Source organism: Gadus morhua, chromosome 10, assembly GCF_902167405.1.
Source record: "Gadus morhua chromosome 10, gadMor3.0, whole genome shotgun sequence".
Taxonomy (NCBI): Eukaryota; Metazoa; Chordata; class Actinopteri; order Gadiformes; family Gadidae; genus Gadus; species Gadus morhua.
Window position 1 is genome coordinate 12,020,956 of NC_044057.1, and position 26,965 is coordinate 12,047,920.

At 43.6% G+C, this 26,965-nt stretch overlaps 1 protein-coding gene across 2 annotated transcripts; it reads left to right on the forward strand.

Moving 5' to 3' along the window:
- The first annotated feature begins 213 nt into the window (after nucleotides 1-213).
- LOC115552915 (uncharacterized) lies at nucleotides 214-5,023 on the forward strand. Of its 2 annotated transcripts, XM_030369300.1 has the most exons (9): nucleotides 214-463; nucleotides 970-1,090; nucleotides 1,252-1,307; nucleotides 1,422-1,496; nucleotides 1,927-1,989; nucleotides 2,098-2,244; nucleotides 2,437-2,657; nucleotides 3,024-3,179; nucleotides 4,858-5,023. In XM_030369300.1, exons 1-8 carry the CDS (start codon nucleotides 277-279, stop codon nucleotides 3,054-3,056), a joined length of 903 nt encoding a protein of 300 aa, XP_030225160.1. In that variant the 5' UTR covers nucleotides 214-276; the 3' UTR covers nucleotides 3,057-3,179; nucleotides 4,858-5,023. The 2 variants fall into 2 exon arrangements, with proteins under 2 accessions (XP_030225160.1, XP_030225159.1); XM_030369299.1 differs by lacking the exons at nucleotides 3,024-3,179; nucleotides 4,858-5,023 and having other exon boundaries at nucleotides 2,437-2,993.
- Nucleotides 5,024-26,965: the final 21,942 nt, after the last annotated feature.

Below are 26,965 nucleotides of genomic sequence, written 5' to 3' on the forward strand. Positions count from 1 at the left end.
TCCACAATGTCTTGTTTTTTAAACGATTTATGATGACTATATGCTCTGTAAGGTGACCTTGGGTGTCTTGAAAGGCGCCTCTAAATTAAATGTATAAAACACACACACGCGCACACACACACACACACACACACACACACACACACACACACACACACACACACACACATACATACATACACACACACACACACACACACACACACACACACACACACACACACACACTTCTTTTTTTTGCATGACAAATAATTTTTCTTTCTTTCTACATTAAGGATGAGTTTTCATCTCATTAAGTTTGCCAACGGGGACATTGCTGTGGTCCCGGAAAATTGGTGTGATGACGGGATGGTGTACTGGCCAAAATATAAAAACACCGAACGTGCCAAAAGGGCAGCGGCCAACAGTGAGACACCAGAGTCAAACTGGCCAAAATATGACATCATGGTCATCAGAACTTGTGGTATGCCAATTCATAAAACTGTAGTTTAAAGAAAATGTGATGGTTTCTTCTCCTTCTGCTTGGAATAACATATTCTGTCTATGTTGTGAAAATTGTCGCGCCCAAGAATAATGTACCAAACAGCACTCTGCCATTGACTCTCTGACTCTGACTCTCAGCGCTCTGCCATAGTCCCTGATTGGCATCGCCTGGGAATACCAAAAGCTCAAACTAAGAGTCAATGGCAGAATGCTGTTTGGCACATTTTTCTTGGGCGCAACCTACCCATTCAGCTCTGCTGCTCATACCACAAATGCATGTTCCTTACAAATGTGGCATCATTTAAAAGGGGAGGTTTCAGGCTTTCCAACGATGTAAGTTTTCTTGCTAAAAAAAGCATTGTTATAGCAATGAAAATATCAACCAAACACAAGTTTGCTTACTTTTTGTGCCTAGTTTACTTATCTTTAGTAATAATATTGCAGCTAATTTCAACCTTATGATCATTTTAACATATTCAATTTTAGACAACTACAAAGATGCCTGTAGGCTAATGGAGAAGTACCAGACGGGCTGCAACACCACTGATCTTCAGTCTGAGGCAGAGGAGGAGTGTGGGCCGCCAGATAAACGACTAAGGAAGGCAGTGTAAGTGTGTTCTGTCTTGTTTATGTTTTTGTATTGATAGGAAGGATATTTCCCGTAGCATTCAAAAATAGACCAGAGATGTTTGTGCTATACTGTATGTATATTTGGCAATTTTGGGATTACAGTTACCCCAATAATAATATAATATGGTTATTTAACAGGCATCACTTTGGGGACTCTGATGAGAGTGAAGATGGTGGCCAATTGCACTGGCAGAGTAAGGGATAATCTCCTGCCATCAGAAATAACATAATCATAACTTTAATATTAAGATATGGTTAACATTCTTAGTGCTAAAGATAATCACCTCACCTTGTATCCATTCCTCCAGCTCCAACATCTCGCCGAGGGCCAGGCAGCAGCAGCAGAGTCTCTCTGCTCTCTGCACTTGAGGAAAACTGTCTCGGTAAAGACTGATCTCCGAAATAATATTGAATACAGTGGCCCCATCTATATTAACACAGCAATGGTCACTCTGTTTCAAATCAACAGATTGCAACTGCATTACCATCTTAGATTTTCTGCATACTCCACTGAAATTGTAACTTTTTTTTTTTGTAAAAATATCTAAATGTCAGCCACATATTTTGTCAATTAAAAACATCTGCATTCATGCAATATTTATCATTCATCAATACCAAATTGTATTGAAATACATCGTCAATCCATTCATGGGATTTAAATAGGTAGTGCATTCCAAAATGTTGCAACATACAAATGAATGCACAACCAGAGCATGACCAGAGATTTTTCGTTTGCAATTGTTTGGTCCTCTAGCTGACAGTCTACCATGGTTAACAAATCACAATAATTTAATAACAATTTCTTTCCCTTAGCACCTCACCATGGGGCAGGACCGCAACAACCGTTGCCAAAACAACTCCGGAGAGTTACTCAAGGTAAGGACTGATCTCTGAAATATTAGTGAATAGAACGGTCCCATGTGTATTATCAGTCATGATTAACAGATGACTGATTTAATACAATTCTTTCCCCCTCTGGGCCAGGAACGGCAGTCCCTCCTCTTCTCCCTCCACCCCCTCCACCCCCGACATCAACCCTGAGCCTGCGGCCAACAGAGGAGCCTTCTTCCATCCCCGCCATCGGACCAACATGGCGAGGGGGAAGAATGAATGAGTCCATTCCCTGCTCTGGTAAGCAATAACTGGCAAATACTGGAGGGTCATTCTATGCTACAGATTTTGGAAGAAATTATGACAACTCTCACATATTTTCTTCAAACTTTATCAATAACTAATGTCAGTATTGTGAGTAATGAGGATAAGCACTGAAACGTGATGTATTTCACACACTACATTTTAGCTATATTTCATGTTTGTCATCAGTGGCTGAAGTGCACATCCTGAACCTGCTGGAGACGATTAAACAGCAGCAAGACCAGCTCGTGGCAAAGGTCAACTACCTCTGCAGCAGGATGAACAGCACCCCGGGGACAGAAGTTGAGATGCCTGAAAATATTAATCTCCCGTTGGAACACCTGGAGGCAGTGGAGGAATTTGAGGTGTTTTTAAAAGAACCCTCAAACCACCCAGCTCGACAGAGAATAGTGAGTCTTCTTAATATGAATGGTCCATGCTATAATGCTATTAGGTATATTGATTGACCATGATTATTGCAAGTATTCTATTGAAGCAGCACTAAACAGGCCTGTCCTGAACCCCCTTTTCCCAGATTGTGTCAGTGAGCGACAGTCTACCGGTATGACATTGTGTGTAAGGTGGCACATGTCCATGAGAGTGTGAGCCAAGTACATGTTTAGAAAAAGAACAATTCAAGGGAACAGGATTTTTTTCTTGAGAGCAAATAGTACAAATATAGACGTTTTTCTTTTTCTACATTTCGGGATGCATAAGCTTAGAATTGTTTACCTTGCTGATATTTAAAAAAATATATATATATATTTGCCTTTTAGATTCTTTGGCCACAATTGGAGGCCAGGATTTGAAGAGGGTGACTTGGAACATTCTTGGCCGGCTTTACACAGACGACGTGTCCCACCAGATCAACTGGAAAGGTGTGAACACCAAAAAGGCCTTCAGCCAGATGTCGGCAAAGAGCTTGCTTTTCAGTAAGTATATAATTTGAAGTAATATTGATTGTCTGTGGCGTTGTGTAGCATTATGTAGACAGTGGCGTGAAGTGTAGCAAGGCGGTGTCACGTTAAAATTGTACCGGGGGCGAAAATTGTACCGGCCTACGTCATCAGTTGTTTACATCTTGACAACCTGCCTCGCAACAGACGACGCGATCGTCTGTTGCCGGGCAGGTTGCAAAAAACATTCGAAACATTCCAAAAGACGAAGTAACATAATACAGATAACGGATCGCTAGATAAAACTTGTTTTTACTTTATATTTGTATTGTATTTAATTGTTTAATCGAATAGCAACAGACGACGCGATCGTCTGTTGCCGGGAAACGGGCGATCGCGTCAAATGACGTAGGAAGGTTCTTGTACATTCCTACGTCATTTGACGCGATCGCCTCGATTAAACAATTAAATACAATACAAATATAAAGTAAAAACAAGTGTTATCTAGCGATCCGTTATCTGTATTATGTTATTTCGTCTTTTGGAAACATGAGCCGAATGTTGTCGGCAGGTTGTCAAGATGTAAACAACTGATGACGTAGGCCGGTACAATTTTAACGTGACAGCGGCGCATCGCCGCCGCCGGTGTGGGGGGTGTAGGCCTACATAGAAATGTTCTGTTTTGAGGCGTGCCGTTCGGCAGCGGTGTGTTTTGGATTTAGTCTTCTTCAAATAGAATGTAGCCTACAGTATCTGTTGGACCCTACAAAATTAAAAACATTACAAAACCACCCCGATTTAGTGATGTCGCTAGGTACGCCTCCTGCGTCCCTGACGCATTAAAATCTGAAAGGACGCACTAAACTCACTATCCATGCGTCCCGGGGACGCATCTCATTTTCCCTATGAAAAACGATACATTGTGAACATTAAACAACTCGTGTTTAATCACAGTAACTGGCCAAAGAAACCTTCTTGCGAGCAGACCGGACAAGCGCTGTTTCAACCCTCTGCGCATCTACTCGGCGCAGATGTGATCCCCTGTACAAAGTATCGCGACATGCTAATTTAGCCGCTACCAAAACAACTAGCTCGTCACCGCTGATTTCATTTCAACAATTAAAAATACGAACTTCATAGTAAATAAACCCACGTTTCCACTGCTCGATGCTGTGCTCATTCGTGTTGATTATGTTGTAACGTTTAGGGGACGTGCTGTAATGAAATAAATGAAACATAATCCGGTGGTGGTGATGAAAACTACATTGAACGGCAGCCGCCATATTGTTATGCCCAAACGGCGCCTGCGCATACATCGCGCATTCCACATTTTGAACATACATTAACCCAACTCGCCACCTGTGGGTCCCGGGGACTCACTACATTGAAAACCTATCAACATCACAATATATGTGCTCTGATCAGGGAAACATTTAATACAACTGATATTGTTTGAACATTTTGGATGTCCTTTTAATCATGGCACACCTTGCCCTGATCACAAATTCTTAATTTACCCAAATTATCAAATTCTTAGTTTACCCACCTCTTATTTTGATCCCCACAACCTTCATAACTTTGCAAGTCAGGTTTTTTTGCACCTCGTAATTTTTTTAATTATTATTATTTAATCTCCTTACTTATTGTATTGTCTTAGCCTACTTGGCTATGAATGCTACATACCATAAACATAAACATATTTGTCTGATTTCAGGTGCTGTGAGGATAACTCCCTCACAAAGTCCATCACCGATGCGGAGGTCACAAAGCACACCATCAGGTGGTTTAACCTGGCCATGGATCGGGCGACAAAGAGACGAGGAGGTGTCCGTCCCCCGACATGTCCCTCACAGCCGTAGTGAAGCCGTAATGAAGCAGTTGAGAACATAATGAATAAAAAAATTACTCAAATTATTGAACGTTTGATTCTTGTTGTTAACCAGTTTTTAATTTTCTGATATTTTAGCTGTGCATTGCACAACATTTTTTTGAATTTCATTGAAGATGTAGCCTAATATATAAAATGTATGCACTATAGGCCGGTAAAGCACTAAATGAGTTTCTGACCACAAAATGAATGTAGCCACATTCATTTAACAGGTTAGCAAAAACAGAATAGGCTATAACCGGTATCTTTCCATAAATGTCCATTTTCCATTGAGAAGTTATTACTTTTGTACAGTAAACTGATGTTTTGAATTGAACCTTTTCTGTTAGGCCTATTGTATTGTAAGGTTGAAAATATGCAATGCAGATTTAAGCTTTAGGGCTATATTGCTGTAGAGGCCTAGTTCTAGCGATAGTTTTTAGTTTTATCAAATAGTTTAGTTTATCCTATTTTATCCTACACGAGAACAGAAGGGATTTTGGAAGGACAAACGGATCCGGGCCGGATGAGCCACGATTTGTATGAGTCCGTTGTGGGTCCGTTGTGGGTCCGCGACGGATGTATGTATCAATTTACGGGTCCCGAACGTATGGCAAGCCGAGTGTGCCACAATTCGACTTCAATTAAACGCGTTCTGAAACGCCAGCACGCGTGCCCAGAACGCGTTTTGGTTTTCCAGAACGCGTTCCGGCGTTTCAGCGCGCGCGCCCAGCGTTTCAGCGCGCGCGCCCAGAACGCGTTCTGGCATTTCAGCGCGCGCGCCAAGAACGCGTTCCGGCATTTCTGCGCGCGCGCTCAGAACGCATATTAGCATATTAACAGCACGCATGCTGTTAATATGCTAATGCGCTCCTCCCCTCAATTTTCTCAGCCAATAGATTTGAGCCGTTTTCACCTAATCATATGCTAGGGCAAACACACAGACAACATCAGTCGAGACCAGGGCCCCGTTTCCCGAAAGCGTCGTTAGCCTAAGTGGATCGTGAAGTGCGTCGAAAGGGCATCGTAGAGTTTTCACCGCGTTTCCCGAAAGCATCGTTGGTCACGAACGTCTTGAAAACGCTCGTAGCTAACGAGTACTCCAGGGGTGCTCGTAGGTACTCGTAGGACGCTAAGAGCATCGTCAGCTATAGCCTCAGTGGCGTCACCATCGGACATTCCGTATATTGGATGCGTTTTATTAAAACGCATTGCGCCTTTATGTTCTTAGTTTGGTAATTAATAAAGATTATTAATTAATTTATTAATAAAGATGTTAAAATGGCCAAAATAAAACGGGACAGTCCAGAAAATGTTTGCGCAGGCAGGGCACTCAAAATGTGTGAGAGAAAGTGGGGGGATTTGTGCAGACTGACATAGGCTACTCATAAAACGTAGCATAAAATAATGTAAAATTTTTTTTCAATTAAACAAATTAAAAAAAATAAAAAATAACGAAATTAAAGAAATTAAAAAAAATAAAAAATAAAGAAATAAAAAAAATTATAAAAAAGCAAACAAGCAAAGAAGCAGGCAAAAGGCTGGGATATGGTGGGGATTGGTCACGTTGACGGGAATGTTTAGTGACATGAGGGAGGGTGGAGGGGGTTAAAAAAAGTCTCAATGAAAACCAGCCGCGTAGTTATGAGGGAGGCCGTCCTCACACCGATCTTCCTCATCGTCATCGTCCTCAACGTCCTCCGGTTCAAGCAATGCCACCCCAGCCTTAGCTGCAATGTTGTGCAACATAGCCGTCACACATATCACGGCGCATGACTTGGCCGGCGAAAACTGGAGCCCTCCGCCTGACTTGTGAAGGCATCTAAAGCGCAACTTCCACCTCCCGATCGTGCGCTCAACGATGCACCGGGCCAGACGGTGGGCTTCGTTGTATTCCTCATCATGGACGTCTCCCGGGTTATTCACAGGTGTGAAGAGGAATTATTTCAGGGGGGAAAATGCCGTGAAACGCACAGTGCATTCAGGATTAGGACTGATGTATGTCAGTTTAAGCCTAATCAATTGTGTTTTAATGTCTTTAGCATTCATATAATTGCAGTCTATTTTTTTTGTAGGCTACTCTGCTGTTGTCCTTGATGGGGATATATTTTAACCCTTTTTAACACAATTTTTCTGCGACATTCCTGCGTCTCCCCCTCCTACGGAGCCCATTTCAGCACCGTGTCAGTAGACAGTTACAATCCTACGACGTCGTGAGTGCAGCGAATGCGCGTTCACGTTAAGAGGAGTTTCGGGAAACGCTCCAAAGAAATTGACGATGGATCGCAAGATCCATCGGGAGAATGATCGTACGAGCGAAGATCCATCGTTATCGGGAAACGGGGCCCAGAGCTCTTCTTTCGCGAATCTTTTCTGTTGTGTCGTTCTTAAAGTCGAAAGATGTTAAGATGTTTCAAATTAGGTGGTTAATGTGGAGGTGGTGAACACTACAAGTACATACACTTTGACTATACACTATCTAAGCTACTTGACCGAACATTGTGTATGGTAAGTGCCGTGGCAACTATGATAACATAATTAAAAAATACTTTTATTTATAGCGTATCGTTTATTACATTTATTTATTACAGCATTACATGAGTCAGCTTATTCGTCTTCTGAGTACAATAAAAACAATAAAAGAGTTCAGAAGTTAGAGTTAAAATTCCATTAGAAGTAAATAAGTCCGTCTGAAGCATTAACATGCAGTTGCAGGTTTTAGCCTGTACGTGGTAGTAGCCTATAAGACGAGGTATAATTCACTTCATCAGTTGGAATGAGACAGATAGAAAAAACTATATATATATATATATATAATATAGGGAGGTGAGGAGATAGATACTACTACAACTGATACTAATGGTAACCAACTGGTAGGTATTGGTACCCAACAGACCAAGCCCTTTAGGAAGACTTCCATCCTGCTCCTGTCACATTACATAAATAGTTGGTGTATAGCCTATGCAGAAAATATTGCAGCCAAAATTGCCCCCAAAATATTCACAACATTTACCATTTAACCATCCCTTTTCACATTAAACTGGCCTCTACTCTTGATACATTTGTAACTCACCTACAAACTCACTCATAGCCTTTAATTTAGTGAAACGTTTTGGTCACCTTTTTCCTATTTCTTTTTCACAGTGTCTACACGTCAGGTCATGGTGAGGAATATATTAATCATATATTTATATTAGTTAGTTAGTATGTTATTACTATATTGTTATTAAGTGAACATCAGTCCATGTGTTACAAACAAACAGCAGAAATCAAATGCCGGGAGGAGGGAGAAGCCTGTCTCGGCAGGCTCTATACACTGCGGTCCCGGTCCAACCAGCACCTGCCGACAATCTCCTGATTAGGAGTGAGAGAAACTGATTCGCGAAAGAAGAGCTCTGGGCCCCGTTTCCCGATAACGATGGATCTTCGCTCGTACGATCATTCTCCCGATGGATCTTGCGATCCATCGATAATTTCTTTGGAGCGTTTCCCGAAACTCCTCTTAACGTACGTGAACGCGCATTCGCTGCACTCACGACGTCGTAGGATTGTAACTGTCTACTGACACGGTGCTTAAATGGGCTCTGTAGGAGGGGGAGACGCAGGAATGTCGCAGGAAAATTGTGTTAAAAAGGGTTAAAATATATCCCCATCAAGGACAACAGCAGAGTAGCCTACGAAAAAAATAGACTGCAATTATATGAATGCTAAAGACATTAAAACACAATTGATTAGGCTTAAACCGACATATATCAGTCCTAATCCTGAATGCACTGTGCGTTTCACGGCATTTTCCCCCCTGAAATAATTCCATATGACAAAAAATTAAAAATAGCTTGTGTGACAACTACATTTATCTTAATGGGCTGATTTCTGAAACATGCTTTGCGCAGCAAAGAGAGCCGACTTAATCTGATTCCGCATAAGGGTTTCCTTGATTGATAATTTGATTGGCTATAAAAGCCCCTCCGGAAATAGGCTAAGGTATGTATTGATGAGGAATACAACGAAGCCCACCGTCTGGCCCGGTGCATCGTTGAGCGCACGATCGGGAGGTGGAAGTTGCGCTTTAGATGCCTTCAAAAGTCAGGCGGAGCGCTCCAGTTTTCGCCGGCCAAGTCATGCGCCGTGATATGTGTGACGGCTATGTTGCACAACATTGCAGCTAAGGCTGGGGTGGCATTGCTTGAACCGGAGGACGCTGAGGACGATGACGACGAGGAAGATCGGTGTGAGGACGGCCTCCCTCATAACTACGCGGCTGGTTTTCATGCGCGTCGAAGAGTGATTGAGACTTTTTTTTAACCCCCTCCACCCTCCCACATGTCACTAAACATTCCCGTCAACGTGACCAATCCCCACCATATCCCAGCCTTTTGCCTGCTCCTTTGCTTGTTTTTTATAATTTATTTTATTTCTTTATTTTTAATTTTTTTAATTTTATTTTATTTTTTACATTATTTTATGCTACGTTTTATGAGTAGCCTATGTCAGTCTGCACAAATCCCCCCACTTTCTCTCAAACATTTTGAGTGCCCTGCCTGCGCAAACATTTTCTGGACTGTCCCGTTTTATTTTGGCCATTTTAACATCTTTATTAATAAATTAATTAATAATCTTTATTAATTACCAAACTAAGAACATAAAGGCGCAATGCGTTTTAATAAAACGCATCCAATAGACGGAATGTCCGATGGTGTCGCCACTGAGGCTATAGCTGACGATTCTCTTAGAGTCCTACGAGTACCTACGAGCACCCCTGGAGTACTCGTTAGCTACGAGCGTTTTCAAGACGTTCGTTCCCCACGATGCTTTCGGGAAACGCGGTGAAAACTCTACGATGCCCTTTCGACGCACTTCACGATCCACTTAGGCTAACGACGCTTTCGGGAAACGGGGCCCTGGTCTCGACTGATGTTGTCTGTGTGTTTGCCCTAGCATATGATTGGGTGAAAACGGCTCAAATCTATTGGCTGAGAAAATTGAGGGGAGGAGCGCATTAGCATATTAACAGCACGCGTGCTGTTAATATGCTAATATGCGTTCTGAGCGCGCGCGCAGAAATGCCGGAACGCGTTCTTGGCGCGCGCGCTGAAATGCCAGAACGCGTTCTGGGCGCGCGCGCTGAAACGCTGGGCGCGCGCGCTGAAACGCCGGAACGCGTTCTGGAAAACCAAAACGCGTTCTGGGCACGCGTGCTGGCGTTTCAGAACGCGTTTAATTGAAGTCGAATTGTGGCACACTCGGCTTGCCATACGAACGTACCCGTCGCGGAGGTAAGGTTTTAGTCGTGGATGCGGAGCGGAGGCAGCGCGGAGCCACGGCGGGTCCGCGATCCACCTCCGTGGCGGATCCAACGCGGCGTGCAAGTGGACCCCGATACGGGTCCGTTTCGCGGGCCCGTTCCGGAAGCCGCGATACCTCCGCGGCGGATCCGGCGCGGAGTACTTTTGCTCCCATATGCTTCCCTAGGTCAGCCTTTAGCAAAGGCTGACCTAGCACAGTAGCTAGTTACAGTGACCTTCGACTAATCACGGCACAGTAGCGCAAGTGCAGTATGGCGGGCGTTAGCATGAAAATGAACGAAGTGGATTATTTACTTTCTATTCGGTTTTCTTTAATGTCTTTGGAGGAAAAATTGGAAGTGAAAAGATTGGGGACACATCAACCAAACGATGTGGAGATTTACTGTCAGGAGTGCGGTCAGAATATGGCCGGTAATGGTGCATTTGTAAGCGGGTCAACTACGTTTCGTATCGAAACATTAAAAAAGCTGTCTAAATAACCCAACATGACGTGACAAGTGTGTAGAGATAGTGGCCCCTCTCCAAGCTGCATTTCAGCGATAGGCAGTAACAATAAGGTTCTCTAAGGAATCGGAAATGATCTCATTTAATGTTGCATACAACATTGCCAAAGAGGAGTTGCCATTGTCAATTTAAATCCGAAATTATTCTCATGAAGAGAAATGGATTAAACATCAACCCGACGTATAGCAATGAGATGGCATGTTCACAATTCATTGCAGTAGGCCTAATGGGCGACACCTTAAAGCAAAAGACAGCTGCGGACGTCGGAAACGCCACATAGGCCTACATGTCCTTCATGATTGACGGCGACACAGACGTCTCTACCAAAGAGTGTGTGATCGTCTATAGCCGCATTTTGCGCAAAGTGAGACCAGTCAACATTTTAATTGTGTAATACTTTAAGCACAAAAAAAGTTTTATTTTGCTTAATGGCTTAGTTCGAAATGTTCAATTTCAGCTCAGTGAAGCACTTTAAACACCTTATTTTTCTTTTTATTTATAATTGTGCTTCAAATAAAGACATGCCTTTCTCTACACCTTAATCTTGTTTAAAAATCATTCACATTATATGAAAGTTATGAACAAAGATATAAAGGTGACCTCATGGCGTCTGGAGCCCTGTGAAGTATTGATAAATGTAATGCATTCTTTAGCCCACCCACCCAAAATCACCACCAGCCGTCACTGGTCCCAGTGTAATTTGAGAAATGCATCCCTGCCGGCGATTTTCATTGGATTAGGAAATTATGGGCGGGACTATTTTGTCCCGCCCACGGACGCTCTGGCATCTACGGATAGTACGAATACTTTTGCTACACATTTACCACCAATACGTGGTGCAAAAAAACCTGCAAAAAAACCCACAGCTGAGACTTGCAGGAGCAGATTCGAGCAGTTGTAAAATGGATTGGTGTTTGCTCATTAAAATGCTGAATTAACATAGCGTTCTTTATAATTTTATTTGTGAGGAAAGTTTTCACAGATGTGCATCTTCTGATGGATTAGTTCAAATTTGGGTTTACGAATGCACACCTTTTGGGCATGTTCTCAGATTATGAAACACGGGTGTGCGAATGTGTTTTGCACCAACTGCGCTGCAATAATTGTAGCAAAAGGATTTGTGCACCTGTAACACAGATTTACTCGTAGATCCTATTTTGTGTTTACAATGGTATAAAAAATATTTACGACTACAAATGTACTGTTACACATTTGTGACTTTAGAGTACACTTGCAAAATAAATATATACGACTTCAAATTTACTGTGACTTTAGTGTACGCATTCAAATTCTGCGGTTACAGGTGCTAAAGACTTTTGCTACAATAATACCTTCATAAAGGAAGCTCAGGAGTAACATATGCTAAACGAGGGTTAAAGGAAGCATCGAGGCTCCTTTCCTAAGCATTTTCAGAATTCGAACCCCCTTTCCTCCTACTTCCTGGCCATCTTGTTAGGAAAGGACATTTCCTATGCAAAAAAGAGAATTCATAGATGCCCCTGAGCAACCTTTGCGAAAGGAAAGGAGATATCGTATGTATCCCATAATCCTTTACGGCGGCAATATTTAAACTTAAGCAACATGCTATTGACGAAGTTTACTGACTCTACCGAAGACGCATGAGAGACGCGGTAAAGCAGAAGGAGGGAAGGGAAGAAAATACAATTGATAAATTTCAGAAAGAAATTATTTGAAATGATTTCATTACGTAAGAAAATACAACGCTGACTTTACATTTAAGAAAGACTAGCCTACTTGGGGCAGTTAAATTCAACCTCAACATAAATTGAGCCTCTTTTTATTCACATGTGAATTGGGATTCAAGTGGCCCAAAATATTCCCGTTGGCCAAGTCCGACCTAAGTGATTCTCACTGTTGCCGACAACCTGGTTGAAATCAATAAGCTTACGTCAAGAACGCCTGGATCGAAAGAGCGTTTGTTGTAGTCCCAACTTTGGAAAACTGTAGTTCAACACAAGAGACGCTAGAGGTCAGCAATACTCGCCATCGTGCAATGACGTTGGTTAGGAAAAGTGGAGTCGAATTAATTTTGACCAGTTCTGTCTTTTCCTATTTTCGAAAGGAAGCACCTTTTCATCTTTCCTTGACCCGATGCCGTTTTCCACAAAGGTAAATAAAGGAAGGATAAAGTTTAGGAGATTTGACCATTCGTAGAGGTCCCATTACTATCCTGGTCCTTATTCAGCTATATGGCGCCCCCTGGCGACAATTGACGGGTAGAGGATTGATGCATCAGCAAACCTAATCTCGCCCAACCAATCTAATTATCGCGAGGTTACCTCCCGTTTTTGCTTGCGAACGCCTGTCATCTAAACGATCTCTACAAATTGAACTAAAAAGCTATATTTATAAATGCTGATACCTCACTAAACTCTGAGAGCAAATCCGAGATGATGTGATAATGTTACCAGAGTAGTAAATGGTACATTTGGGCCACAGGTCTGTGCACGTCTGTGGATTGTTATTTAGGTCTTAATAGTAATAGTCAACAGATATAACGTTACTACAAACAGATATGTTGCATGTGAACACGATATGTCTCGTATAAACATAAGCTAGACGGCTGATCCACAAACAGGAATAGAGACTGACAGGGAAAGATACACACAAACAGGAATGGAGGAACACAGATATACAGACATAATTAACCACACACACACACACACACACACACACACACACACACACACACACACACACACACACACACACACACACACACACAGTATAAGGAGGTGGAGAAGGAGACGGTGGAGAACGAGGTGGTGCGGTTCACATTTCTCTGGAGAAAGTTGCTTATCACGTTTGATCAATGCAAATACGAGACAGGCATGAAGGTGATCCACCTGACCACAGAGGAAGAGCAGCTGCCTGTAGGTAGATGCATGTAATCAGGGTCACCTGGTCCGATGGTGCTAGCGTTCAGAGAACCAGCCCACCTCTCAGTGAAGAGGGGCTTTCTGAAGACCACATGGTCACCTGGCATGAACTCCAGAAGGAGATGAGGTGCACATCATTATTCCCTTATGCAGCCCCATGACACAAGCTGTTTTTGTTGAGACTGAGAACGAGGTCGGATCTAGAGGCTGACTGTGCTCAGCAGGTTTTGTGGCTCCAGTGAACCCCCTGTCAAAGGATGCACCACTCCAACCCAAGACAGTAGATTTCCCCTTGAGAATTTCCAGTCATGTCAAAACAATGCTGTTGTTTTTCTGCAAAAGGTTGTGTTGCACATGGGGTCAAAAGACACACTCTCCAGCTGTCAGAACGTAGAGATGCTAAGCAGGTCGTCAACTCAGACCATGTGCGAGCTAGCTGCTCAACACGTTTCAATAACAGGCAGCCCAGCTGGTAAACTACCGTCACTGCATGCAGCCAAAATACAGTGTTGCCAACTTTGGGACTTTGGCTGGAGTGAGACTCTAAAATATTAGTGTGAGCGGCTAATTTTTTGGACGACCCTTAACCCTAAAAAAATGTTTCATACAAAATAGTCCTCGTTTAGTATAAAGCCTCATCTATGAAAAAAAGTTAAAGAATGGAAACGCTTTTTCAAAATGTACAATCTGGGCCACCTTGAATCATTTGGGGAATTTAAAAGTGCCACTCGCCCGATTCTCAAGTATTTCAAGATATACCCTGGGCTACGCTCTACCCCCTGTGAAAATCGACAAGATATACTATTTTGTATAGGCCAACATCCCACCAATATTTATACCACTTGCTTACTCTCTATATATCATTCATGGTTTTATTTTTATAATTTTTATTTTACTTTACATTTAATTCTTCATAATTCAGGCATTACAGAACTTTCATGGTCATAAATAAAAAATACTAACTGCAGTTTAATTTCTTTGTTTGTTCTTGAATTGACGTAGAATGGAGAAAAGGCTCATGGGATTGGGAAATGCGTTTATCCAATAAACAGATGGAGGTCAAGTCTATTTTCGGAAATGTAGGGGGATATATTAGTGGCCCCACGTCGAATGGTATGACCCAAGATGCGTCAGACAGAGAAAGCGCGCAAATTCGACGGTACCACCTTGTCATTTGTTTACCCAGGTGCCATGGCAACACCATTGCTACCTCTCATTGGCTGAATCTTTGAGAACGTTGTAGACTCAATCGATATAAGGTGGCGGGGAGACGAAGCTCTGTTCGTTTGTATATTTTATTTACGTGACCATATTTTTGTTTTATGTTAAAAAAAAAAAAGAATCAAAGAACCAGTTCTTCTTGTTTTGGGGAAAAAAGTTCTTGTCGTTCACGTTCGGGATTCATTCGTTGTGAACGAATCGGTCGCGACCGACCAATCCCCAAACGCGCATCAGTGGGCTCCGACTCCGGCTCTGAACTCTCTCTGACCTTTTCAAACGCAACTTAGTATCATGTGCGTGGTTTTCAGCGAATCAACGATCAGAGAATACTGCCGGTAGGCAGATGTTACAGCTGTTAGTCTGCTCCCGCAGAAAAAGAACGGGAGGATTTTTTATTTTGGCGTGACATTTCTTGCGTGTGCGTGACTGCGTGAGATTGATGGTGAAAGCGTGAGAGTCACGCCAGGGGCGTGACTGTTGGCAACCCTGCAAAATAACATGTATCATCTGTCCCCACTACTGCAACCCCTACTGGAGGTTGCAGTGGTGGTGACAGATGATACATGTGTTTCATACATGTGTTTAATTTTTGTTATTAGAATTAAAACAATACTGTGGAGCATCCTGCCAGCAGAATGTGTAGAGGAACACAAACGCTTGATGCTATCGGCTCATGAATTACTTAAGACTAAAGGTAGGAAGCATCAAGAGATCACAAAGTAACACAACAAGATACTTTGTAAAGAAGGAAGCTGATGTATTTGATCGTGTAGAACAGGTGACGTGTGAGAGTGGCTGCAGACTAAATTGAGTTTGCAGACTGAATTGACCATTTCCAAAAAGGAAATGGTCTGGTGCACAAAGCGCTGGCGTGGCATCTCTGGGGTCATATGATACCATTCATGGTGGAACGTACCAGAACCCTCTGGAATCACTGATCACAGTCAGCCTGTCTGCGCACGTGCACCAGCGACGTGCACGCCAGCACAGCCCAAGTGCGCACCAGCAGCATGCACACAGCTGCCTCCAGCAGGTGTTGCCTGCAGCAGGTTGCCCCGAGTGCAGAGAGTTGGCCTACCACAGGCTCTTTCGTCACGGCTACAGGACCCTGGACTTCCCAGTGAAGAGGGGGCTTTCTGAAGACCACACGGTTACCTCCCATTATCACAAGAAAATAAATTATTTTCATTTATTTTGTATAGCGCTTTTCAATGAACCAAAGACGCTTACAGTGAAGGGGGGGACCTCACTAACCACCACCAGATGTGTGTTTATGTACACAAGACTGACCGATATAAGTCATGTGTCATTGTGTTTGTCATACTCTGGGTCGACAAGTAATGTCTTTCTCCTTGGTATCTCTTAGCCGATCATCTGTCCCTTTCTTGCACTCCTGATACCAGTGTTGCCAGAGTGGGAAGGGGAAAGTAAATCTATGGGCTTGAAATGATCATATCTTGACGGGAAACAATCGAATGCGAGTCATACCATGATAACAAATAAGTGTGAATGTGTAATTCCAGATTACTATTGACCTTCTGACACCGCCTACACACTAAGCCACAATGGTTAATACAGAATCACTGACGTAGTTCTGTGGCGAAGATTTCCAGGACTCACTCCAACATTGTAAACAAATGCTGTTCCCTAAATGAAAGGCTTTAAACTATAACTATAAGTATAACCAGTTCAGCAACGACATTGACCGCAGACTGATTACAACTCCCTAAGTGTCACAAAATGATCAGATTACTGTACAATATGGATTCCTGGCATTATTGATCATGGCAATACATTAAAATACTACAACGAATAACAAACAACATAATCAGCAGCACAACTTCAAGCAGAAGAACAGATCCATGATTGTGGAGGAGTTCACCTGGACTCTGAATAGCCTTCCCCCTTACCCCCCCACACTTCTCTTGCTCACTTATTGTATGTTATACGTCCTGGCAGGTAGGCTCAGTCAGTCTCAATCCTTTGCCCCAACCACAATCTCAACCCTACGCCTCGCTGTTGCTCGCGGCATAGGGTCGTCCCATTGAGGGCAAAGGGGTAAGGCAGAGGGCTAACATCCCCTTGAAGTTAAGATTTTCGATGGGCACCCTAGCAACGCTAAGGTTGTGACTGGCTCCCACAATACCTTGCGATAAAATAGAAAACCAAGAAAAATCATAGGCAATATGAAAAGATGCGACAGGATCGAAAACCACAAATGTAAGTGTTTCCTATGTTATTAGTCATTAAATAAATGATGAGGACCATTGCATTATGCCGGCCGCCGATAAAGGGAAGTCAGTACTGGACATATTTCCATGTCCCATTTTGTTCAACAAAATGGGACAATGGTATCCATATGTTCCATGTTTTAGGGAGTCTAGGTTGAAGATAAGCTTCTACCAAGTAATGCAATAGTTAGTTTTTTGTTTATAAACCAATGTATTTTTTCATTTATTTTGATAGAAATATCTTTCTATCTATATATATATCAGTTATTATATATTGTACATAACATGTGGCCATATAACCCAGTTCTGCCATATAATTCCTTCTTAGTTGTTATGTTTTCTTTCAGGAGATCATTGAGGCCGCTGCCACCACAGAGGCCTTCCCTCCACCTCAAGCACCTCTTCTGCATTGGTATACAATACAGCCCTAAGCCCCCCAACCCCCAGGAAGATAGAAAGATTAACCATCCACTGATGATTTAAAACCAACGGTTTTTTGGGGCCCTTTGAAAAAGTTATTAATAAAATGTGCTTGTTGATGCCTTTTTGTAATATGCAATATTAGTTCCATTATATCACTGGTTCTTGTTTGAATGACTTTTATGTTTAACATGGTTGTCATACTACCTCAAGTTCTATGTTTATTCTGCTTTTATATATTATGTTGATCTTGTATAATGTTTGATCCAAAATAAAGTGCAATATTGCAGTTCCTAACAGATTGTGAGAATGAATGATATTCTTATCTAATCATACCGTGTTTTTCCATGTGGGTGAGGCTACATTCCTAAGACATTCAAACTATACAGAATAATTCCAGAGACAGATCAAAAGATCAAAAAACCGATCGAAACCCTGTCAACGACTACGAATTACATAATTGGGTCTTGAAGGGTTGTCGTCCAATTTCGTAGGGTTAGCATTGAGGGGTAGCGTTAAGGGGTAGGGGTAGGGGTTGGGTTAAGGGTTTGTGCCAAGGGGTGTAACGGGGTTAGGCCTTAATGTTCGCCCTTATCGTATGTTTTACCTAATTATAGTACTTAGTTGTGTAGCATCTTATCCTAGCTATCTTTGTTGCATACGGGGAATGGGTTAACCGAGTGATGGTTAGTTCCTGGCACTTGGTTCTATGAACATCCTTACTGTACTGACAGCGGTATATTGTTGTGTATCTAAGGCTTTGGTTAAAAGTGTCTCACCCTCAATGTAGAAATATAAACGTACTTTACTAATACCAAAAAAAAAGAAAACCTGGATATAAATGGTCTGTGATACAGTATGTCCGTGTCCGTGCTCACGTCCACGGGCTCGTAGCTAACGCTGTCGTCAAGGGGCTCCATCGCCCCCCCGCTCGGGACACACGGAAGCTCAGGACACTGGATAAATACACACGTTGGATGTTCAGCAGCCTAGTGGGCAGCAGTGGCTCAGGAGGTAGAGCGGGTTGAATTGTAACCAAAAGGTTGCTAGTCCGATCCCCGGCTCCTCCTAGCGGAGTGTCGAGGTGTCCCCGAGCGAGTCGCCTCACCCTGACTGCTCCCGACGGGCTGGCCGTCGCCCTGCGTGGCTGACACCGCCGGCGGTGCGTGAATGTGTGCATGAATGGGTGAATGTTAGTATTGCACATAGCTTTGAGTGGCCACTGGCTAGAGAAGTCCGTTCAGCAGGAAACGTTATCCCTGTTCCAGGGTGTAAACCAGAGCTCCCAGCAGCCCCCAGTCTCCCACCTCCCTCCCTGGCCGTGCTGCCGGGGTTTGACTCATCACTCGACTGATGTGGTTCCCCGGGCCCAGCCCAGGTTACCCTCCGTTCCCAGTCAGGGTGTTGCACTGACGTCTGTCGGCTGCTACATCCTCCCATCTTAACCACCACCTTCCCCTCCGTGGGAGGGAACGGCGGCCTCGCACCATTCATCTGTCGACTCTCTGAATGGAATCCCTTTCTCTTTTCCCTTAAGCCCCGGCCAGAGATGACAGGTTTCTGCAGTTGTGAAGGTGACAGCTGCCCCACCGGACCACGGAGGTACAGAGAGAGGTTTCCGTTGACCTAAAAGTTCAACACACCAAATCAGGCGATTTGAGGTGAAGGTCCTCCTCATAATCCTCCATGCTGGTGTTAATTATAACCTTCATGTCAGTGACGCACTTTCATTTTGACAGGGTGTGAGAAGGTGGTCAGTACAGGAATAAGGGTAATCAATGACTCTGCACGCACTGGAAACACAGAAAACACTGTTAAACCCAAGAAACACTGTTAAACCCTTGTTACACTGTTCAACCCTGAAACACTGTTCAAGCCTAGGAACACTGTTCAACCCTAGAAACACTGTTTAACTTTAGAAACACTGTTCAACCCTAAAACACTGTTCAACCCTAAAACACTTTTAAACCCTAGAAACACTCAGTACGTTTACATGTACAGCTTATTCAGATTAAAGCCATAGTTCTATGAGCCATAGTTCATAGTTCTAATTGTCCGTGCATACATGGCGTGAGAAAATCAATACATTGAGCGAAGCATTTCATGCCCCAGTACGATATATGGCGCTGTACCAATTTCAACTAGTTAAGGTAGAGACACCGGCTGACCTCTTTACGTCACCGGCAACAACAAACTCAGGCGGCATTCAAGGAAGATGTTTCCAGTAGACAGCTGTCAATTCACTTCGGGTCCATGTCATTTCTCAGACGCTCCATTGTTCCGACCTCTCGGTCGTATGCGGACTCCTCCGGCGGCGGCGGAGCAGCTCCTCCGGGAGTCCGCATACAACAACAATCCCTTTCTCCTCCATGTCGTGGTTCAATCTGGACTTCAGAAAGTCAAATCCAAAGTTCCTTTCCCCCAATTCCTTCTCCACCATGGCTGAGATAACCCCCACTACGAGTCGTTACTTGTTGTTGAAGTACCAGAGGTTCGGAGAACCCAGTGCAGTCTTTAAGATTCATAATAATAATAATAATTCATTATATTTATACAGTGCTTTTCCAATGACCCAAAGACGCTTACAGTGAAGTGGGGACCTAACTCACCACCACTCATAACATCATAATATCAGAGAATATCCCCGTCAGTTCGGCTTCGGCGCAATGAATGAATGAAGATCGTAAAAAAATTATATCACGAAGTTACTACTTTACAACCTTGTTGATGACCAACATGTAGAAAAACATGTACTTTTAATTCAGCCTATGGTGAAATCAAAGTGTTTCACCCTTCCTGCTGTCGGCTCTCAGACCGTACTCGACCGTACTAACTTTACAGTACACGTTTGCACAGACACAACCGGACTCATTCATTAACTAAACTGACACACGCTACCACTCGCTTTCCTCGCTCGTCCACTCACTCGCTGAGGTCACTCACACACACACACACACTGCCATTCTCGTAACCGAAGCCTAGTGTGTACTGAATGCGTGTTGATGATGATACACTTCTTCTAGGGTGTAACTACATTGGCACGACACCGGTTTCCTCCATCTTCTTCGCCACCTTTTAAAATAAATCACAGTTTCTTGTATTTTCCGACGGCGACAACAACACGACTATCTTCTCCTTATACTTTTGCCCCAGGGCCCCGGGAAAAGATCTCGAGCATGCGCAGAGCACAAAATCCGATTCCAATCAAATTGAATGTACACATGCATGCTTATTGCGACTATCAATCAAATAATCTAGGGGTCTAAGACTATGAGTAACCCGATTAGATTCGATTTTAGATTTAGGTGTATACATGCATCTTAATAATCCAATCATATTCGGACTAAGACAATAATTCGATTTTCTTGACTGTCATTTAAACACACTGACTGTTTAAGCCAAGAAACACTGTTCGACCCTAGAAACACTGTTCAACCCTAGAAACAATGTTTGACCCTAAAAACACTGTTTAAGCCTTGAAATACACACACAAACACACTCACTCACTAACGAAAACACACACACGTTATCTCACACACCTTGAAACACACACAATATTCATCAGTGCTTTGTTTCTTTGCCAGTGATGAAGATTAGGATATGAACCTTGTTATTACAACGTAGACTCATTCACCCCACTGAGGGTCATCTCCCTGAAACCGTTTCCCACGCAGAGCTTGTTTGTTTGAAAAGGTAAATTATGGAGATGATAGGTGGAACCAAGAAGAGTGGAAAGTCACGGTAGGAAGCGTCAGTGAGGATACTCTGCACGCTGTGGGCGTTGTGGTGGAGCCGACTCAGAACACCAGCGAGAGTCAAAGGACTCTCTACAAGTATCCTACTACGATAACAACAACTTCCTCAAGCGGGGGGGGACGGGGGGACAGGTCCTCATGTTTACCACGTGGACCAAATTCCTTTTTATTTTCGGTTTTGTTTCACTTTCACCTCATTGATCTAAACGTTGGATAAATATTAGTTAATTATGAATTAATTAATATTAATATCATTAATATTAACTAAATATTACAGTGTTCGGACTACAAGATCCCTGACCACTCCAACATCTTAGAAGGAGTGCAACAACTAGACAAGAGCGACAGACATCCGACCCATTTCTGAAGACCAGGCTGGAGCACAGAGGAAACCGTGAGATCTACAATGGCCACCCTAAAGAAGTGTTCACTGAAGCACGGAAACCGATTATTAATTCCATGGATGAAACTCCCCCGCCTTCCCCCGTCCTCTGAACCCCACACCAGAGATCACCAGTGGGGCACTGGAGATGGAAAGTGGGCCCGAAGATGGTGGAGGGTATGAGTGTGAACGTGTTAGCAGCCCCACACGGCCCTGGGTTTAGAGAGGCAGGGTTCTGCAAGGGGGAAACCCCCCCATGATTAACCTCCTTCAATATCAAAGTCGACACTTTCTAATGGTTCTGGGCCACATCAACAATGTACCGCTGCATGCTTCAACGCATAGTCACCACGATAAAGATTGTCATCATCATGGTGTTGAGGTTCAGCTGTATGTGATGTCTAGTTGCAAAATGTCCAACTTCCTTCACCCTGTCTGATCCTCAACAACTTATCAGAGTTCACCTGGACTCTGCATAGCCTCCCCCCCTTCCCCCCCCCACACCCCTCTTACTCACTTATTGTATGTTGTACTTCCTGGCACTTAAAAATAGTACAATGGCTGCAGTTTGTCACTCAACCACTAGGAGGCTAAAACAACGTAACTTGATTTATACTTCTCGACCCAGGCCAACATTGAAAGGAAGTATAAAATAACTTTAATAACAAACAAAATAAATCACCTCAAACTGTTAAAGGTGCGGTGTGTAGGATTTAGTGCCCTCTAGTGGTGAGGTTGCAGAATGCCGCCTTCTGCATACCCCCCTCCACACCCCTCCCAGTCCCTCCCCAAGGACATAGGAACAGCTCCGTCGGCCTGTTAGCTCCGCTAGGTATTTCCTCATCATCGACCACACAGAGTAGCCACAAGTCAAGAGATGAGGTTCCCCGATAGATCTAGAATATGGATTTAGTTATATAGTCTGTAAAACTATAATTCATAGTCTGCAAGCAAGAAAGCGATGAAGATTCTGAGTAAAACATGTAAAGCCTTTTGTCCGTTCTGGGCTACTGTAGAGACATGGCGGGCTCCGTGGAAGAGGACCCTTCCCATTTAGACAAAGGACAGGACTGAAAGAGTCTGGGAAGGCAGGAAAATTTCAGCCTTGTGTTTTTCTTTTAGGGGGCGATGGGGGGGGACACCCAGTAGACGTTTGTGTTGCCGAGCTGTGACATGTTAATGGAACCAAAGTGAAAAATCGGAGACCCCCTGAATGTCTCAGTATTATCTAACTAATGTTAAACCAGTGACCTCTAAATAGGTCAGGGACAGGGGATGGCTGAAGCTCCACTGACAGATGATGAAAGGCAAGCAAGTGCAACCAGCCCAAGGGGTTTCACCTCAGCCATCAAGTGTGAAAAAACCCAACAGTCATCTATAGAAAAACTCTTCTCTATGTATTAGGTAATATCCAAACCCTTTCACCACACTATTTCCACCCCACACCTACTGTATATAAATAACATACAAGCATGCAATACACCACAAACTCACCACTTAAGAGCCGAAGCCACTTACCGAGAAGACTTCTATCTCTAAGGCTGAACTCTCAACCCCTCACCGTTGAAATGGAGAATATTTTCAGGATTGCCTTTTGGACTATCGCTCTGTCTTGGATGGTGCTGGCTGTACCAATCACCCACTCAGACGTCATTAAACCGGAAGCACTCCTCCGTCAGAATGTCTTCTGTGTAAGTTTTCTAATATTTCTATCTATCAATTTTGTACCGATATCTCCATGTTTGTCTTTCAACAAAACTCACTGATTCCATCACTTTCCTTCCATCCCAACAGCCAGCTAATATGAGCTTCTATACACCATCAATGAACGTAAGTGCAAAAAGTTTGATATTTCTTCTTTAACTCAAACAGACTCATTTTAGAAAACATGCACTACACAATAAAAATGTTGTAACTAAAGCAAGACCTACTGAGGATGGAATACTTCAGGTGTAACAGTGTACAAACTGCCAATGAGCCTAATGTAAGCTCTTGAAAAGCTCCAAACACATTGTAAACTATTACGTATTGTTATTATTCTGACTATTTATTAACTTGATGTGAACCTGTTTGAGCCGGTGCTCTGACAATTTAAGACAGCATGATAAAATGTGATGAAAACCAGATGTGAACAGAGTTGCTTATTCTGACCCTATACAATTAATACTAATTAACAATTAACCCCTTTATTGGGAGCATAAAACTAAAGAGGGGGATGGAATACTTCAAGGGTAGAACAGGAAACACAGAGCCAGTGAGCCTATAGACACAGCTGGTGTCTGGCAGTGAACAGTCTCTTGATGGGTGCCCTTCGAGCTGGCTTGCGTCCCCACCGCTCTCTCTAGTAGCGGATGTGGCGGCTCTACCTCCTGAGCAGAGCCTGCTGACTGCAGTCTACTAAAGACAGACGTGTGTGTTCCTCCGCAGAATCACTGTATGAAGGCCTCGCTGCAGTGCGTGATCTCAGGGCTCACCGCCATGATCCCAGAGCACACCACCATGATCCCAGAGCTCACCACCAAAGACCGGTGTGAAGATGACAAAGCTAAGATCGAACAGGTTCTGGATGACCTGGAGAACTATAAGGATAGAGTAAGTCCTCTTTACTACAAGCCCAGGCCAGTGGATCAACGCTCGCTAGTGGACCTTCAGAAAGACCTACATTTACATTCAGGTCGTTTATCAGACACTTTTATCCAAAGCGGCTAATTATCAGTCCAATTGTCAGAAGAAAGATGAAACATATCTCTGTCGGTACAGTAAGGATGTTCATAGAACCAAGAGCCAAGCACTAACCATCACTAGGTTAACTCATTCCCCGTATACAACACAGATAGCTAGGATAAGATGCTACACAATGCTAAGTACTATTTTTAAGTGTCAGGACGTACAACACACAATACATGTGTTAGAGGGGGGATTAAGGGGGAGGCTATGCAGAGTCGAGTTGAACCCTGGACCATTGATTCTTAACCTCATGATGCCCCCCCCCCCCCCCCTCAGCTGCCGACCCCGTCCAACGCCACCGCGTGCGTGTGCGCGGCCGGCGCTTCTTGGAACGACTTCCTGGGCAACCTGACGAGCCTGCTGCAGATGTACAACACCATGCAAAGGACGGCCGGCGACGCCACCAAGGGCTAAAAGACCAAGAGGCGGCCATCAGCAGGGGTTGTTATGACTACAAAATCACTTGCCATTCGATTAATTTATTTTATTTAAGAGTGTGTGTACCAAGACGATACTGCTACATGACCACAGGCCGACAGTAGGACACGTTTGTCTTGTTCTGATGCTGCCTCCTCAACATGGTCTTTATACATATATCTATGTATTGATATATACTTTATGTATGTATTTTGTGCCCTTATTTTATTTACTATATCACTATTAAATTATTATTATTTATTAGCTTGAACCCTAATGGAAAAAAATGTTTCTCATCCAATGTAAGGTCTTGTAAAGCTCCAAACACAATGTTTAATATTACGAACTGTTATAATTATTACTATTTAATAACTTGTTTGAACCGGTGCTCTGATAATTTAAGGCAGCATAATAAAATGTGATGAAAACCAGATGTGATCACAGGTGCTTATTCTGACCCATACAATTAATAATGTTTAAAAAAAAGTTAACGTTTGTCATTTCCCTATTCTATTCAACCTTTGAATAGAATATAATTGAATCGAGAGAGACCGACATTGTCCTCCGACCGGTGGTGACAGGGGTCTCAGGCTCAGAGGAGCAGTATGTGGGTGGGGAAAATCTGGGGAGGGGTAAGGACCCCCTAATGAACACAGGGGACATTCTTCAGTCTAGTCTGAGAAAAAATTAATCATCAGTGACATGGTCCACAAGAAAACCACAAACCCTCCCTCCTGCCCACACACACTGATACTGCAATCTTAGAACATCTAAGGTGGAATCTCGACACAGACCTCTACCTAGAACCCTCTAGTCTCTACTGACAGTAGAACCCCCTAATATTTGAACCCTCCAATCTCTGACAGTAGAACCCCTGCGTGAGCACCCCCCCCCCCCCCCCCCCCCCCCCCCAGGAGATTCTACGACAACGGCGTCTGAAACCCAGAGAGGTGAGAGTGTACCACCGAGGTGAGAGTGTACCTCCGAGCGAGCAGCGACCACATCACAGCACTTCCTGTTCACCTCGGAGTATAATGCACAAACACAGCAGACACTGATGTTGTCCTTGTATTCTGTACTGGTATTCTGTAATGGTATTCTGCAAACATCAGTCCTGCAGAAGCATATGAAACATTTGTTGAACTGGAAACATCAACAAAAAATAACCACCCAAGTCACCGTAGTAGCCATGGTAACCATAGCATCCATCAGCTTCATTCATAAAACGCACAAGAAAGGACTTGGCAACTGCTTGCTCTCCACTTGACTCAAGGTCTTCAGAATCTGGCTGCAAATTCAAGCAAACACCGGTGAGACGTTGCGTCATCGATAAGTGCTGTGTAGCGAGCCGGCGGTGATACGTACACGAGTGTCGGGTGCTCTCGTCCAGTCAGATCCCACTGGTTCCTGCTGTGGACCGAGCTGTGGTAGGGTGCCTGGCTACACACTGATTTACACACATTCGGCTGCTGCACAGACTCGACACTACACTGCAGGAAACCACAGCACTTCCTGTGTAACGTGTTTATGCACAGACGTAAGGCACGGGGCTTCAGGACCGGCCCAGGCCGTCCGGCCTCATCGGGCCTGCAGAGTAAATATTAAAGCTTGAAATATTATAACAGGAACGCGGAGGTGGCCTTCCGTCCATCCGCTCCGAAGGCGTTTGGAGTGTGCCGGTCCATCTCAGGGGTGGCCGACCGGGGACTCAGAGCCGGGGAATGACCGGTATGCTAAACATCTAGAGCGGAGGTGGGGTGGATCTAAGATCGGGACGTCTCTGGATGGAAATAGCCAAGAAACCAACACACCAAGTGCATCATAACAGAGCCTCCTGAATGACCAACCACTACATCAATCACTAATGATCTCTCTCATCCATGCGTTAACCTGCCATACCATCACCAACACTTTGTCTCTAATTATGTATACATACATTGACGGTTATAATTAAATTACATTTAAATAACTTCATTGGTTTGTTCTTCTTGGTCCCCCTCAGATCAGACGTTACGCTACGGTTATTGCAAGCGGTAAAACGATTCAAACAATATTATAAACCTTTAAGCACACAGATCACACCTCAGTCCTC